We start from the raw sequence: 17,221 nt of genomic DNA on the forward strand, positions 1-17,221 counted from the left end.
TTAAAGGCATTTATTTCATCATCCGTACTACGAAATACGGAGAACATTAAATAAACTCCTCACATATTGGAGATGGAAAAAGCATATATTCCTCCATTTCTTAAAACAAGGATTTTATTCACTCAAAAAAGTAACAGGGATATTGTTTTTAAGATAAACACGGGAAAAAAATTAAAAAGAAATGATAAACTCCAGGAAATTATAAACCAACAAATTCACAATCAAAAATAAAAATTAGTTCAAGTTTTCCAAGCTTTAATTATGTCCAACAGGCAGCATAGCCTTTAATCAGAGTCTCAGTTAATACAAACAACAATTATGCGTCAATAATCCGCTTTCTTCAATACCAATTATATTTTTCACACCATCAAGAAAGCAAATAGAAAGAACTACATCCATAATCTATGAGCTTAAAATTATGACAGCTTAATTAATAAAAGTGAAGACAAAGCAGAAAGTAACTGAGCCAAGGATGACTTCCCCTTTAAGGAATAACGATCGATCAGCAACCGAAATCTCCTCCTGATGGTTTATCAACCAGAGGACTAACCGGGAATCCGGGATGCTGTTTTTCTTTTTTCTTTTTTTTTAATAGCCTCAAATATAGTTCTCCATTCTTGCACCACCTTGCAGAGTTTCCCCGAACGCAGATGAGTAGCCAGAAAACCTAAATTCCAGTGGATGGTAAATATCATCACTGGTTGAGGTGGTACTAGTTACTTCTGAACAAGAATTCGTGGACGTTGAATTCGCGTAGTTTTCTTGCCAGTGAACTTCAGATCCTGGTGCCTTACTACCAGACAGTTGATGTGAAATTCTGCCTGAAACCTTGTGGCCCGAAACAGCAGGATTTGATTCTTGGAGCTTTTTCATGTTAAGAAACCGGCCACCGGATCCTCGAGTCCGTTTCAGAGCGTGTTGATGTCGGGATTCATGAAGATATGGCTACAAAAAACATTTCCATATTAAGTTTTTGAAACAAAGTTATACTCCTCCAAATGCCAAATAAACCATTTTCATCTACGAAGTACATAAGATTTATTGATTAAACGCCAGGATAAAAAAAAAACGCAGGCAAAAACTTTCTTATACTCCGATATCAGTAGCAATGCCAGAAACCTAAATCCACTAACACTTTGACATGTTACATTATTGTAGCATAAACTTAAGATTCAGGACCTATAAGGTAGTATTTTGAACACTTTATTTATGAGGTAATTGTTTAAATAGCGTTATGTGTCCGTTTTACCTATTCTCCCTTAATCAAGATGATACTAGTGGGCAACAATACAGCAAGGTTGTGCTCCTATTTCACTATCATATAGTATATCTTCATACACACATTCTAATTAAGGGATAGAAATAAATATAGGAAAGTTCAAGTACCTTCCGATTTTTGGCAAGTTTGTTTTGTGCCACAAGTTTAGCACGATGCTGTCTCCTCCTTAAGATACCATGGTACTGCTTTGCATTGACATAAATGGGCTCGCTTGCTGAAAAATCAAGAGGAAGTGGAACTCGGGTTGGCATAATTCCCATCATCTGGGTAAAGGGGAGTAACCCAAAATGTTTCACAGGTAAGTACTTCATATTTGGATAGCGAAAAGGATCTTTAATGGTGAAAGCCTTAAAAACAGTCCCTTAAATAAAACTGATGGTTGGATGCATGACCCGATTAAGGCATCAACATTAATAAATCAGAAGTTTTAGAATCTACAACGTGGAAAGCGGAAACCACAATGAAATATAATACCCATATATTTCAGCAACTTGGATGGTCTACCCTACTAAAGATAGTAATTAGATAACATAGTATCAAATCATTCGGCAACTTAAGTGTTCTACACCTACTAAAAATAGTGAACTAGCAGTACTTCTATTAAAGTCCTATATTTCTAACACAATACAAAGTACTTCGTATAATATTTATAATAAAACATGACATGGGAAGCTTTTCCATGAAATCATAGCCATAAAATATGAAGGGAAGAACACGTCTTTTTTAAAAAAAAAGAGATGCAAAGTGAATAATAATATAAAAAGAGGCAATAGTACAGAACAATGTCCTTAGGCACCTAAGCAGATCACTATGCATGCCACTTTTACCAAATTTATAACAAAGGACGATTATCAATGGAAATGGAAAGACAGGAATCGTATACCTATATAAAATATATAATCCATATTAGATATTGAAGACAACTAGGAGTTTAAGTAACCTCTAAAACAATATTTATATTTAAATCCATTCTTGTCCATATAACAATATTTATTTAACAAGAGAAATGAGAGATGGGTCGAGTTTAAGTAACCTCTAAAATAAGTAGGCATGGTAGGTTAGGATCAGTCCGTCTAACAATGGGTTTGGTCCTGGTTAAAGAATGTTCAATCCACTATTATCGGCACAAATACAAACCAAGATCAGAAGGACTTCTTTGCCATCCCCTAATATACAGAGAAAAGGAGTAAAAAAAAGGTATGGCGAGGGAATAGATATTTTCTGAAGTGCACCTTAGGATCACTAACTTAAAGCAGCCTTTTGAAATTAATAAAGTAATTAGATTTGTCAATATTGCTTTTCTTGGTAATTTAGTATAGATCAAGGAATAATTCCAAGGTCATTCGCCATTTAATAGGTAATGGATGATTTAAAAAGCGTCTATCTCAACCAATTATTCCCCTAAAGATATTAAGTGGCATAGTGATGCCTTACTTTAACAATCCATTGCCAAATAAACAACATTGACAACAAGTTTATTCTATTTGACCTAAACTTAGACAAGAAGCACTGAAAAGGACCACAACTGAACTATAAGTAGAATCTATTACGCACATGCTGGTGTAAACAAGTGGAATTAATGCAATGCATTATACTAATTCAGAAATCAAGTATGGACCACAATTACTTTTCCTGTCATCCTATTTCAGCTTAAGGCAAATACACCCGAAAACCATCATAAATTTGCAAAACAGACTAGAAATTGTGATATCATAAGAAGTTGTTCTTTCAAACTTTTCTTTACTTTTCCGTATTTGCCCGGAGGCAGTTTAAATTGGTCATTTACGAGGTGGGCGATAAGCAACAAATGTCTGTGCATTAATCTTGCTAGTATATTAAAGAAGTAAGATCACCCGGCAATTTGGCAAATAAAATAGAATTTAGTTTCTTTTTGTCGCTTGCCATCAATATGCAAAGGTGGTTGTCCGTTGATAAATTAAACTGATATTTCCTATAAAGGGCGGAGTCTTACCACAGCTTGAGGCGCATATGTTGGCACTATACTATTGAAATGTTGATCAGGAAAAGTGACTGCAAACTGAGGCTGAAACAGTAATACAAACAAATAAAGGATATCTAAGTACCAATAGATAGAACGATAGATGGTAATTTGAAACTCCGTAATACCAAGTCATACAATACACTTACAAAGACATGGTTATAATCAGTCTGTAGAGGAGGTAAGGTGTAGTTCTGAGTTCCAGTTGAGAAGTTGAATTTATACTCGCCACTTTCATGTTTCCCATGAGTTGTGTTATAACCTGGATGAAGAAGTAAACATAAGTATCCCAACTACAATTCATATAAAAAGCCGCTTTCTTAAACTTGCTAAGTTAAACTTTGAACTTTCCTAGAATATCGTTGATGATAACAATCATCATTATCATTACCCCATTGCTTCAAAGAAACCTTACCCCTACAATTGCAGAGAGGTTGTTTCCAATGGTGAAGTAAATTTTAAACAGAGAAGGACAGTTATGTAATTTCAACTCAAATTCTCAAACATCAAACATGGCTTGTTATTAGGGACAGGGAGAACAATATTTAATGTACATAACCAAAGAGAAAGCAACTAGAAGAAGAAGACGATGTAGAAGTAGAATACATGGTTAAGAAAACAAATTATGAACAGTCACCAAGAAGCAAAGAGTGAGTAAGCAAATGGCTAACGACAAAGAAGAATGGTTCTTTCTTTTCCATGATATACAGCTCGTGCTTTAGCTTGAAAAGGAGGTACAGAAAAAGTTGCAGATGTAGAGCAGACAAAGGTGAGTGCATGAGCCTATTACTTCAGTATAGCTACACATATTTTCAGGCACAGATCCTAGCTAGGGATACTGTTATTTGGTAGTCACTGAGGTAATACTAAAGGATGATTTTACAAGAACATCTCATACTTTATAAATCTCACTTATCTATATTCACAACTAAATTGGTTCCTTCGGTTTCATCTTTACTAATGTTAAGAAAAAGTACGATTTCACCAACAATTTCTGTAACCACAACTTGAGTCCTGCTTGGGAAAAGAGGAATTTCACACAAAATCATTAACATAAAAGAACATGAAGTGTAAATGGTAAAAAGGATGTCAACTAACTTAATTGGTTAAGGTTGGGGGCTGGTGAACTAGACTTCGGATCGTATCTCATCTACATCACTGCCTCAGTGCCCTTTGTGGCTTACACAGTTACACCTACTCAAATAAAGTTGGGACATTGAGCAAACGAGGCAACAATGGGAAGAGTGGAAAAGCTATTGACAAGAAAATTCCCGAACACTATCCCAAGTATATACCAGCAAAGAAAAGAATCTATTATAAGCTAGTCACAAAGACAATAAACTGATAACCAGAATTGTTTAGGAGAAGGACATCAGCAAGCAGGTCAATTAAAACCTACATCAGATTTGGTCACAGTAATTATTACTTGTACCTGATTGCGCAAAACTCATGCTTTGAGTATGAAGGTCATTTTCTCCAAAACTAGCAGAGCTGGTATTAGATTGATCCGTTGATTGAGTTGAACATGAATCCTGATCTTGGAATGAAAAATCCAACAACTTTGCGCCCTGATAGCGTTGAGCAGCAACTCCCATTTTCAAGCTTGAATCCTCTGATAAAGAAAACACTGGACAACTTGGTCTACGAATGGCCCCTCAGTCAAAGGTAAATGAGTCCTCGATAACTGATAATCCGTAAGTGATAACTGCTTCTTGTTACAACTGTAACAGAAACTCTATTATGTCAACATAAAGGAAAACATTAAGCTGATGACCAGAAGAACTTGTATAACAAATTGATAGATGATCCGTTTATCTGCAATTAAGTGCTTCATGTTTTCAGCAACCAACCTGAAATGATCTTGTGGATGATTACCCCCCCACCCCCACAACCATAGGTTATAATGACCTGTGTAGTAACTTAAAATGGAAACTGATAGATGATCTATTTACTTTCAATGAAGTGCCTCACGTTCACGCAACATCATGATTTTGAACAGTTGTAAACAAGAAGAATGTTTTCCTTTATATGCAACATCATGTCATATACTTGGTATTCCCTGTTAATTTTTGAGCAGTTTTAACTTTTAAACCTTTCCCAAATCAGGATTACTCAACCAGTAAATCAAATCTACACATTCACCAATGCTCCAGAACAATTAGCATATTAAAGAAGAGCCAATTTGATGAAACAAATGCCAGAAAACTTTCAAAAAGCCGCGTCTCTTTGGATGTTGTCTATCAAAATGCTTTCTCTATGACAACGGTGTTAGAACTTAAGACCCTGAACATGGAAAAGATTACTTAAAGGACTCTTAATATCTTTAAAAGCCACTGCATAACCCAGACAGTCAGCCTCACCAACCTCGCCAACTGGTCTCACGCTCATGCAATCACGCCACCCACACCATTAAGCCTTAAGAGGCAAAGAAGCAAAGACATGACTTTATGCTTCTAAGGTCTGTAGCAAACGAACTAAAGATTCTTTTGCTCATTTTCACAATTACCTTTAGTAGTAAAGAAAACGAAAACCAATAGCTGATATTCAGGAGTAGTATTGTGATTAGATATGATATATGCACAAGTAAAAGGACAATCAACCATAAAAGGGTTATGCTGCCTTAATGCCTGTAAGGATTTTTAGTTACAATGAGTTACAACGAGTTACGGTACCGTTGACAACGTAACCAAACGACATAGAAATGAAGATCGAAAGGCAAAGACAACACAGAAAAGAAGGTCAACGTCCCTGTTTAATGAACCTAAAAGCCACACCAGGTTACCAGAATGACCAGATGCTCATATGCTAAAGTCATCAGGATGACCTTCATCTAACAAAGCCAAATTCTAAATTGAAAAGAGTGCAGTTTCCATATTACAGGTCTTACAAAATACATTTTGACAACAACTGATACCAAGAATAGCAACTTTTTTACCTTAAGAAGTCAAATCTCAAATCAACCAGAAATAGAAAATGTAATAGACCATTCACAGAACTGAATTCAGTAGCAGTAATATTAACCCCAAAAAACAATTTTATCACCATAAAAAAAACCCAACAAAGCAGTTAAAAAACTTGCTTTGACACCCACAAAGTAGAAAGACCAAGTTCAGCAGCAATGGAAGACAAAAACTGAAGAAAACCAGTCATTAGCAAAATCCTAAAACATGATTAAGAAGTGATTAACTTCAACCCATCTATAAACATGATTACAAGTACCCACAAAACCCCAAATGATCAAAAGAATCTATACACAAATCCACAAAAAAGAAAATAAAAATAAAAATAAAACATTACACCACATTAGAAAACAATAAAGTACACCCAGAAAAATTGAAAACAAATATAGTACAAAACCAAAAGAAAATCAGAGAATTAAAAAGAAAAGAGGGTTAAAGAAACAAACCTTTAATTTTGAAGATATCTCCAAAATTTTCTCTCTCTGTAAATCTGTTTTCCGGAGGAAAGCTTGGGCTTTTACTGTATAAAACGAGCCAATAATAAGCAAAGAAACTCCAAAAGCGACGGATTGTTGGCTATTTCAAAGCGCCAAAGAAAAAAATAAACCCACCTTCAACTTCTCCTCAAAAGCCTAAAATGCTGAATTTCACCATTATCATCCCACCACAGTCTCCTTTTTCTATACATTATTTTATTGGGCATAAAAACTACAGAATATACTCAAATAACTGTGTAGTTGTAAGAATTAAATAATTCATATTTTAGTATTATTGTTTTATTTTTAATTTTTTTACAGCACTAGTATCGTTTGATTTGTTGGGTTTATGTTTAGCTAAAAGACAGGAGAATAAGACACAGAAAGGGATGTGCTTGACTTGTTAACTGTTACCATTGTGTTAATCGTTAATCAGCCGCCTTCACAACGAGAGGGATTAAGAGTATCAATAAAAGCAATCAGCAACGATAAAGGGAGACTCTTATTTAGTGGAATTTAATCTCTTTTTATGCCGTAAAAATTCAAAATAAAAGTTTTTAAAAAAAAATATATATAAAATTGGCTAACTCTTAACACTAAGCTCTTATTCTCTCGATCTTTTTTTTCATGCAAAAAACAATAATATGGACAAATTGTTTTTTACCACTATACAAATCAAAAAATTGGTTTTTACCACCTATAAAATTAAAACTTGTATTTTACCACCTAAAAATATATTAGAACTTGTTTTTTACCACCTGAAAACGAAAAAGTATATGAAACCTTTATGTATGGCTATCTAATTCAATTTCCCTCCGATTTTTTACACTTCATATGTGATTTTCTTAACTCTTTTACCTTTCTCTCTTTACCTCTATTAATTTTTGTCAATTTTGTGAATTAATGGTGGTGAAAAATTAAGTGAATTCATGTGAAAATAAGGGAAGAGAAAAGTGTTAAGTACATGAAATCGTAGAAAAAGAGAACATATTAGAAATGTTACCGTTATTGTGGCGCCCCACCTAACATTTTAATATATTTTTCAATTTTCAGGTGGTAAAAAATAAATTTTGAACTTTTTTTTAGATGGTAAAATACAAGTGTTAATTTTATAGGTGGTAAAAAACAATTTTTTGATTTTTTTAGGTGGTAAAAAATAATTTATCCAACTTTAATTAAGAATCTCAATTTCTCACCCAAGAGCTAGCTCTTATTTTTGTCTCTCTTTAATAGTCCCTTAAGAGCCTCCTAAATAAGAGTCCCCCTTATTTCTTAGCTGAAGCATGAAGATTCATGCAGCTTCATTGAAGAGATTCGAGAGCTTATGATCTTGATTTATCTTGCTTCCCGTGAATATTACATGGAGATACATTCGGTTATACCTGGGGAAATGGTATGTTTGTCGCGGCGGAACTAATACTAGGCTGCTTTATTAGCGCTCTTTTTTTTGCATTTCATTTTTTCCTGGGCTTGTAATTCATCATTTTGGATGTTTTAGGTTGCTCTTCTTGTGTAAGCACAACCTAAATTTCCTTTCCTGATCAAAAGAAGAAGAAGAAAAAAACACCCCAGAGTCGCTTGTTGAAACTCGTTAGTCGATCATTTGCTTATTCTCAATACATATCTCGAGAACGAATTACCATAAACTTTTGTGTTATTGTTATGGGTTGAAATCCTTACTAATGTTAGGGTGCAAGTAGTCAAGGCAAGTTTCTCTACGTGTTGCGGTGCAAGTGAGTGTTATTACTATTATTCCTCATTTTAAAGCTCCATATAGACGTTCCGATACATTTTATGTGCTCAAAGTATGCTTTGATTAGATGTTGTACAAATATAATGGAAGCGAAGGTCCTATATATACGTCTCTGTGCTAGAGACCTAGAACCTTGTAAGCCTAGAGAGTAGAGACAATAAAAAGTTTCCTTGGGGACTCTTCTCAGCTTTTCTAGAGAAATTTGTACAAGCTTCTAATGTACACATTCTAGCATATAGTTTATGTGCAAGAGTGTTGTGGAGAAGCTCTTAGAAGCATTACCCTCTATGATGTGCATTCATGTGTTTTCGGGTTAATCTCAAAAAGTAGCCCGACTGTTGTCTTAATTGAGTCAAAATATAAATGACCTCGAATTAACTCATTTGAACATTATTAGGCGCAACAAACATCCCATTATTATATAGTTAACTATCAATGTGATGCTCACTGTAATACTTTGTACGTAGTATATGACTATTTCAAAAATATTCCTCTACTATGTATATGTGGGCCGAGGTGGCACCCATGAAATTTGACGCCCTCTAACTGGGCCATGATGTTGCCATGCTACCCAATGACCCTCAGTCCGATGCCTTGCGGGACATCGACATGGTGATGGATCGTGACACTAGGTCACTAGCTATGCTCTAATATTATACTCCATTCGTAGTTTAGTTGAATTTAATAAACTAAGAAGTAAATGGCTAAATGTAAGTGGGATAATGGGTTTATCATTGTTGTAAGAAATTGATAGTGAGTGAATTATTTATTGTGAGAAAAAGAGGATGTGAATAAGTGTATGGATAATTCAGGAAGATAAAGATTATCATAATTGAGAATGGAGAATTGAAGACCATGAGATAGGGAAGTAATAATAAAATAGAAGAAAAACGTACCAATGAGATCATTCTTCTTAACCAAAATAAATCAAAATTGTCAAACCAAAATGCATAAAAACCAAATAGCTGGACTTTTTATTAGAAAGCTACTACAACTCCAGTTCACGGCACGTGTATAAGTTGTCCGAAAATTTGCAACCAAACTCCCCTTTGTCTTGATATAAATGTACATAACTACGGGAAGTGATAAATCCAAGGAAAATTTTACTTCTTCCAAGGAAATCCACATTTTTTTATAGTTGATTTCCTTGGAAGAAGTGAAATTCTTCCTTGGATTTATCATTTCCCCATAACTACGCATACTGACATACTCCCTCCGTCCTTTTTTTTCCATCACATTTGTTATTTTGCACGCATTGTAACGACTAATTAATATGCATTGATAATTAAGATTTCTCTATTTTTTTATTAAATAAGGCAAATTACGTTTATTTATAATATTTTCACTTTTATCAAAAATTTTATATTGGAAAAATGAGAAAAAAAGTTAATATCATAATGGAAAAGTGTGAGAGATAAATAACCCAATAAATTTAATTGGTTAAAATAATTATTGGACACAAATTTTGATAGAATTTAAAACATTTATGTGATAATATAAAAGGAAATGTAAAGAACGTTTTGAAACACCCAAAAATAAAAATATAAAGAACAAAAAGAGACGGAGGGAGTACATCATTACGGAGTATATGTTTATTAAAATTACTAAATTAGTCATTGTCAATTTGTCATGAGTCTCATGACGAATTCTCACAAGCTAGGCCGACCATGCAAGAACTATTCCGAATAAACTTTACATTTTAAATAGTTGTTCATGTCAAATAAAATAATTTAGTCCATATAATTCATATTTAAACTGAGTTGGAATGAAGTTGACTTTTTTTTTTTTAAAATAAATTGGATATATTTTATCTAGTAAAAAGAAAAAAGAAGTAAGGTTCCACCGAACGAAAAAATATCTTGCAAATGTTGAAAGATTGATTTTTTTTTTTTGGTGGATGAGTTGAATCTAGATCCCCTCCATTTCCTAGAAGTAAAAGAAATTCTCAAAAGTCAAAATCACCTCAAATAATGTGTTTCGTTTATTTTTTACTCAGTTCGTTTAACATATCACTTTTGTTACTATATTTTATAATAATCAGTTAGAACATCGATTTTGCACTGACTCATTGAGATTAAGATTAAGGAGAAGTAGAGAATTTTGGTTCCTAATTAATTAGTAGATTAAGGTCAAGTCAAAGAGAAATAAAGTTGCAATTTTAAGATGCAACTAAAAGGATATTGTCGTTTTAAGACGTTAAAGCTAAAAGAAAAGAGAAGAAGTATTTAAGCTGTTGTTGTACTAATATTAGCAAGATTGGTACTCAGTATTTGGCAAAAGACAAAGGTTTATGACCATTTTACATAATTAGAAAATGTAATTAGAGTAAAGTATAAGATTAGTGGTAACAAAGAACGTGGATTCTCTTAACGAGGAGTACGTAACACCATCGTTGTCCTCTTACATCACCATTTTTGATGTTGGGCCCAAGTGTTTGTCCGCTACATTAGTGGAACTTTTAATTATCATTTTCTTAATTTTGTACTTACCACTACACTTGTTGGTCATTAAAGTATCAACTTGTATTTGATTATTACTGTCTGTTTTCTTTCTATGTTTATCTTCTCCCAACTCAAATTACTATTAAGAATTTAAGATCTTGATTCACAACTTGGAAGATATTTTAATCCACTCTGTAACTCTTAAATAAGGCCTTGATTCACAATTTGGAAGATATTTTAATCCACTCTGTAACTCTTAAATAAGGCGGGTGTATCTATAACTTTCTACTCAAATATACATTAGTAATGAACTAATGATACATGTAAATTTCTAATGCAAAATTTTCTTACTTATCCAATAGCTACCCTACATTAATTGGACTTTGTTCTGTTCGACTTATTTCGTACAAAATACATTCAGATAAATCCATTTAAGATAAATTTAGAAAAAAGAATAAGTTTTTTCCTTAGATTTTCACAAACTTCTAGTTTTATTTCAGACAAAATAAGTTTTTTTTTTTTTGATAAATTAAGTTCAGATAAGTTAAGTTAAGTTACACTCCAAATATGTTAAGTTATAGTCCAAATAAGTTAAGTTATACTAGTTTAGAAAAGTTAAGTTCAGACCAGGGGCGGATCTTTGTTGTGGCTGCGGTGGGCCTGGCCCCCCCGGCTGAAAAATTTTGTAGTGTATTTTTAGTTACAGCCCTCCCTAAATTTTGTGTATAATTGTATAATTATATAGTATATTGCTTAATTTTTTCTACCGGCCTCCCTCCTAAAACCATTCAAGGTCCGCCACTGGTTCAGACAAAACGAGTCAAATAGAACAACCTTAGTCAGTAAACTATCAACTTATGTACTTTCTTTGAGAGTGATGGATAGCTCAGTTGGTTAGAGCTTCCATCCCGGTTTCAGGTGATCCTGTGATCGATTCTCATCTCCGCCCTTGTGGCTCATTTGCACCAAAAAAAACTTATGTACTTTCTTTCCATGTTGGGATATACTTAATCTACAGTATAACTCTTAAATAAGGCGGGTGAGCAGTAAATACTGTAAGGCGTATGTAGAGTAACTTTGGCCTTTACTATTATAATATTATCTGCCTGCACAAATCGAGTGGAATCTGGAACGATGATCAGACGTGTGAACTTCCAAATGTGAAAAAAAAAAAAAAACACAATTCAAGATTTGGCGTACAAATAGTAAAATGCTTGCAAATCAAGCAAATTCCTGGTGAAAGAACTTTACAAAGAATGCAGAGTTTTTACACTTCACTGGACATAATAATAAGTTATATTTATCCACCAATTTGGCCAAATCAAAAGAAAGGCACCAACATCAGATTATGAACAGGTTTAAGCAGCCCTTTCTGAAAATCAACTTATCAAGTGATTAATACTCCATCACTAAATTTACTTGTTATAACTTCAAGTTAATCTTGTCTGCCCACTTGAAGATATCTGAACAAACACGATCACCCCCCAAGTCTTTACCAGTATGTCCAGCAGCTACCCTCATTACATCTTCAATCAACGCAAAGTTCCCCATAATATCAACGTGGGCCCCACTTTGAGTCCCGCGCCCTTCCAAGAAGTTAGCCGGAGGAGCATGATCGTATTCTCGTACGTAGGTTGTAATTCCTGATGGATTATACTTTGTTTTTCCACGCCAACCTTTAGCACACATGTAACCTGAACTCAAAACTGGTACTGTCTCATCTCCGTCAACTAGGAACACCCCGTCTCTCAAACAACTGCCTTCTTCTCCCACGTTTGCTGAGATATTTATTTGAAATGGAATACTACAATCTGCATAAGGTGTTACTTTATATACGTATGCTCTTTCTGTTGGGATGCCAACGCCGTAGAGAGAAAAGATTTCCATTTCAGGTGCATCTGGCAATCTGAAAGTTAACAACCAAGTGTAAAACTACTAAAATCAACCAAAATACAAGGAAAGTTTATTGATATGATAGTAGTGAACATACTTGGTTTCTAAGGGGTTAGACCAATATCTGTAATGCTGATATTTTGGGTCATCTGGATCATTAGCAATGCCATATGAAAACTGCGCATCACCCCGTGCCATCATCTTCGGAGCAACAAAATGAAGTAAGTCTAGAACATCATCAGCTGTATATGCTTTGTAGTCTGCAACAGCTTTTACTCCACCAACACCCATGTCATGATACTCTGTCCAAACATCGCGACATGAAGTATTTGCAACATTACTACCCTTCACAGCACCCTGAGAAACAGGAACAATTCAATCTTTTAAAACAAAACTGATTCAGATATAGTACATGTAATAATATTTTCTAATAATAAAGATTAAGGCAAATGAAATGAATGTTCAAATGTGCTACTTGTTATCACTTAAAGAACTGAAAGAGTACTTAAAAGTTAAAAAATCATACCCTGAAATCAATCCTATCGATGTCAGATTGAGATGCCTCAGCTACATCTTTACCAAATGATATCATCCTTCCATAGTGAGCCTTATTTCTTTTAGGATTCTCTTGTCCAACATCGTCGTTTTCTTTTAGGTTTTCGTCTTTCTTTTTCTTGCTAGCACTATAGCCTTCTTCAGGTGACCAGTTAAGATCACCCCAAATAGCGTTTCCACCTTTTGGTATCATTGACATTGTTGCATCCCATGTACGGGTCATCCTCATCACATGTTGCAATGTTTGGAGATGGAAGATATCATTATCCAAAACACCCGGTGCAATTGCCCTACAGATAAAAACATAAACAGAAAGTCAATATTTATACCAATTCCCCATTCCTCAACCGAAAAGAACTCTTGCTATGCTAAAGTTTCCACCAAACTAAGGCTCCGTTTGGTAAGATGTAAAACGTTTTCATGGAAAAAAAAAAGTTCCCTTTCAATCATTTTCCGTTGTTTGGTTTGGTAAGGGATGGATAACAATTTTCCAACTCCCTCAAAGATGGAAAAACATATTCCATTTCAAGGGAAGCTACTTTTCCATCTTTCCTTCTTACCTCCGTCTTTCTTCTTCCCATCAATTCTCACACATCTTCTACCATTTTCCTTTTTGTATTAATTTTCTTGTAAGGAACCAAACAAAGGAAAACTAGTTTGGAATTATGTTTTTCCTTTGAAAAAAGTTTTCCATGAAAAATCAGTTTTTCACTAAAAATGTTTTATGCCAAACAAAACGTAGCCTAAATGATGCTATATTTTCTGACAACAGAGTTTGTAACAAGTAGAAGTAAACCTTGCAACAGCAATGTCCCTGGCTTCGGCTGATAAAAGTCCAGGAACGGCTTTTGGAACACCGAGAAATGGTCCTCCAATGTTCATCACCGCTTTTATGTGCTCGGCACACCAATTTGGACCACCACCTCCTCCCATTGGAGCAGGAGCCTCAACCCACTTCATAAAATGAAGGAAGTACAAAACTCCCATCGAATGTGGAACAATCACAGCCTTCTTACCACCATTTGATGCCACCATAAGCTCTATGGTACTTTTCATCCGGCTAAGAGTACGATCTCTCGCCTGATCACTTCAAATTAGTGAGGGGGGCATGAAATAAAAGTCGCACTTATAGAAAATTCTGATATTTGAAAGAGAAAATTTTATATATAATCTCAAAAGAGATGTTCAACCAAAATAAGTACCTCGGTATTTTGGAAAGATAATCTCCAATCATATGAAGCCATATGCATATTTTTCTCCTCGTAACCTATACATGCTAAATTGGCAATCAAAACAGCCCATACGAAATACCCAGGAGCAAAATAATCAGCAGCAACAAGTCCAGGGACAGATCTAACCCTTATATCAACAGGGTCGAGTCCAGTTTCATTGTTTAGTGACATATGCTCAACCCAGCACAAAGGTCTGTAAAAGATGGAACAGGATGATCAAATAAATTATTTTTTGCAAGTTTAAGTTATCAAAAACATTGTGAAATAGAAGATTCAATATCAGAACCAAAATCAACTCATGTTTTTGTAAATTATGCCAACAACATAATCTGGTATCAACCAAAATAATTGCAGAATTAATTATCACTTATTTGCTTCTATATTACTCTGTATCATGCTATTCACCTCAAAGCTAAATGAAAGATCGATCTTTGTCACGTAAGACTGAAAGCATAACAAGATAACGAAAATCAATCAAGTCCTCACCAAAATACAGATACTATGCTTCAAAGTCACTATAACCATTTCAAATTTTCTAATGTGAGTAGAGTCACGTAACAGCATCAAGGTAGGTAGATCCAAAATGTTTCTTCAAGTAATAACTTTGTTTCCCCTCTCCTTATTCAACATTCAATAACATAAGTGGCATTACAATAATAGATCATATAGGAAAAATATAATTCATTGATCAACACTATGATAGTATTCATGAGCTGATGCCAAATGATACTGGTTGGGAGAATCTAAGTCATGTTCATTGCATGATTTGCTTGAACCAAGTGTAGAAATAAAGATCGCGAAATTATGTTAGCCACTAACAGAAAGGATACACCCAACTTTCTGTTCTATGGTTCACTTTCAAGAGTTTCAACAATGGCATCAATGAAGATTGCATATTCAAAAATACCTCAACCAAATATATGCTCTTTTCAGTCTGTGGACTGTTAGACCACTCTCCAGTGATGACAGACTCGACAACTTCAATAATCCAAACAGAGAATTGCCAAAATAGGCTTCACAGAATAGCTCTACCAATTTCAACTGAAAAAATAACTGTTTGCTAATAATTACAATGAGGAATTGATGATATATGACAATAGAAGGATTCAACATTCAAGGAAGATCACAAAAGGTCTAGGATTAGTTCCTCTTTGTTCCGAAATCAAATACGGAGTACTACATATAATCAAGTGGACTACCCGGAAACTGATTTGGGCACACCTCCGTTTAAGTAGAGCACAAAGAAATGTGCTCTCGCGAAGGGTGTGCCAATATCATTTCTCACCCAATCCTCAATTCCTCACAAGTCCTCAACATAACCCATTATGAACATTCACTCAATAAACCAAAACTTAATCCTTTTGCACATTCCAATATAAAAAAAAAGAAACTTATTTCATCAATCTATTACTAAAAAAAGTATTACAAGAACATAACTTATTACTACTAATTTCTTAACTACAACCAAATAAAACAAAATCACAAGTAATATTCAAATGTTTTGACTTTCAAACAAAAACAAATTAGTACTACAATAACAAAATATACCTTTTATAAACTTCACCAAATGTGCCACCCCAAAGCCTCTTCCTAAACAAACCATCAGCACAAGGCTTTCCTTCCCACAGCTCAAGTCCAGCAGTCACAATTCCCGGCACAAAAATCACCGGGTGCACAGCCTTCAACCCTTCCTTCCTCAGCTTTTCGCCCGGTGGGTCGGGTAATGGCCCGGTTATAGCCTCGGTTACATACTGAGGTAGAGAAGATGGCATTGCTTTGTACAAAAATAGTAACAACCACCATATTGAACATATCAATCCTATCAACCAACAACAATTATTTATACATGACCACTTATTCACCTTGTCCGTCTTTTTGCTTCCTTCTCCTTTGTTCTTCCCTTCTTCTTGGGCCTCCTCCGGCTTCGGGTCGTGTTCGGGCCTGTCGGGCTCATTGGGCTTTCTCCGGCGAAGATTCTGCATTTTTTTTTGCCCTTGATAAATCAGATCGGGGTCTAGTTATTTCTCAGTTAATAATAATAATTAATTTTTGGGTCGCCGGAAAATCTCCATTTTCCGGCGGGGTATTTTTCTGGGTTTTGATTGGAGGGTTGAGATTTGAAGTGGATGATAAAATAATCGGTGTAGAAACTAGAGAGTTTGTGAATGGAGGAAATGGTGCCAGATTGTGGGATCCCCCACAGAAGTTAAAAACCAGAAGTAGAAGATTGCGTTTCTTGTTTCTATGCGTTATGGGCAATCTTTATTTTACATCTCATAACTGAATGAGAGAGAGAAGATTTCAATACGGGTAGATGTTTCTGTGAATTAATGGAGTGACAGAGAGGTTTGCAATTATTTATTTATTTTTTTTTATTTTTTTTTGAATGAGCAGAGAGCCAGAGAGAGATTTGCAATTTGGATTGGATTATTCACATGACGTTGTCCAAATGGCTATTGTTTTTCCCGAATGAGCCACCGGGAAATCGGAAATGATAAAGGAAATATTCGAACATGTGATCATTAAGTTCAAAACCTCATTTGTTCAAAACAAATTTGTTAAGTGCACATTCATTTACTTTCACTTATCCACATTTGTTATAATTGCAACACTCATAATTTGCATCATATTTT

The 17,221-nt window shown here is 34.6% G+C and overlaps 2 protein-coding genes across 3 annotated transcripts; both read right to left on the reverse strand.

Annotated features, from left to right (window-relative positions):
- Positions 1–214: 214 nt before the first annotated feature.
- Positions 215–7,001, reverse strand: LOC110803754 (nuclear transcription factor Y subunit A-3). 2 transcript variants are annotated; one of them, XM_022009291.2, is made up of 7 exons: positions 6,850–7,001; positions 6,685–6,758; positions 4,711–4,999; positions 3,428–3,540; positions 3,252–3,323; positions 1,387–1,542; positions 215–945 (listed from the first exon to the last, which is right to left on the reverse strand). In XM_022009291.2, the coding sequence occupies exons 3-7, from the start codon at positions 4,871–4,873 to the stop codon at positions 598–600; spliced, it is 852 nt and encodes a 283-aa protein (XP_021864983.1). In that variant the 5' UTR covers positions 4,874–4,999; positions 6,685–6,758; positions 6,850–7,001; the 3' UTR covers positions 215–597. The 2 variants fall into 2 exon arrangements, with proteins under 2 accessions (XP_021864983.1, XP_021864979.1); XM_022009287.2 differs by having other exon boundaries at positions 6,685–6,939.
- Positions 7,002–12,105: 5,104 nt separating this feature from the next.
- LOC110803768 (phospholipid:diacylglycerol acyltransferase 1) lies at positions 12,106–17,050 on the reverse strand. The gene is made up of 6 exons (XM_022009296.2): positions 16,137–17,050; positions 14,559–14,781; positions 14,153–14,436; positions 13,328–13,646; positions 12,899–13,158; positions 12,106–12,814 (listed from the first exon to the last, which is right to left on the reverse strand). Exons 1-6 carry the CDS (start codon positions 16,568–16,570, stop codon positions 12,331–12,333), a joined length of 2,004 nt encoding a protein of 667 aa, XP_021864988.2. The 5' UTR covers positions 16,571–17,050; the 3' UTR covers positions 12,106–12,330.
- Between the last annotated feature and the right edge of the window lie 171 nt (positions 17,051–17,221).

This window comes from Spinacia oleracea, chromosome 1, assembly GCF_020520425.1.
Source record: "Spinacia oleracea cultivar Varoflay chromosome 1, BTI_SOV_V1, whole genome shotgun sequence".
In the NCBI taxonomy this organism is placed as follows: Eukaryota; Viridiplantae; Streptophyta; class Magnoliopsida; order Caryophyllales; family Amaranthaceae; genus Spinacia; species Spinacia oleracea.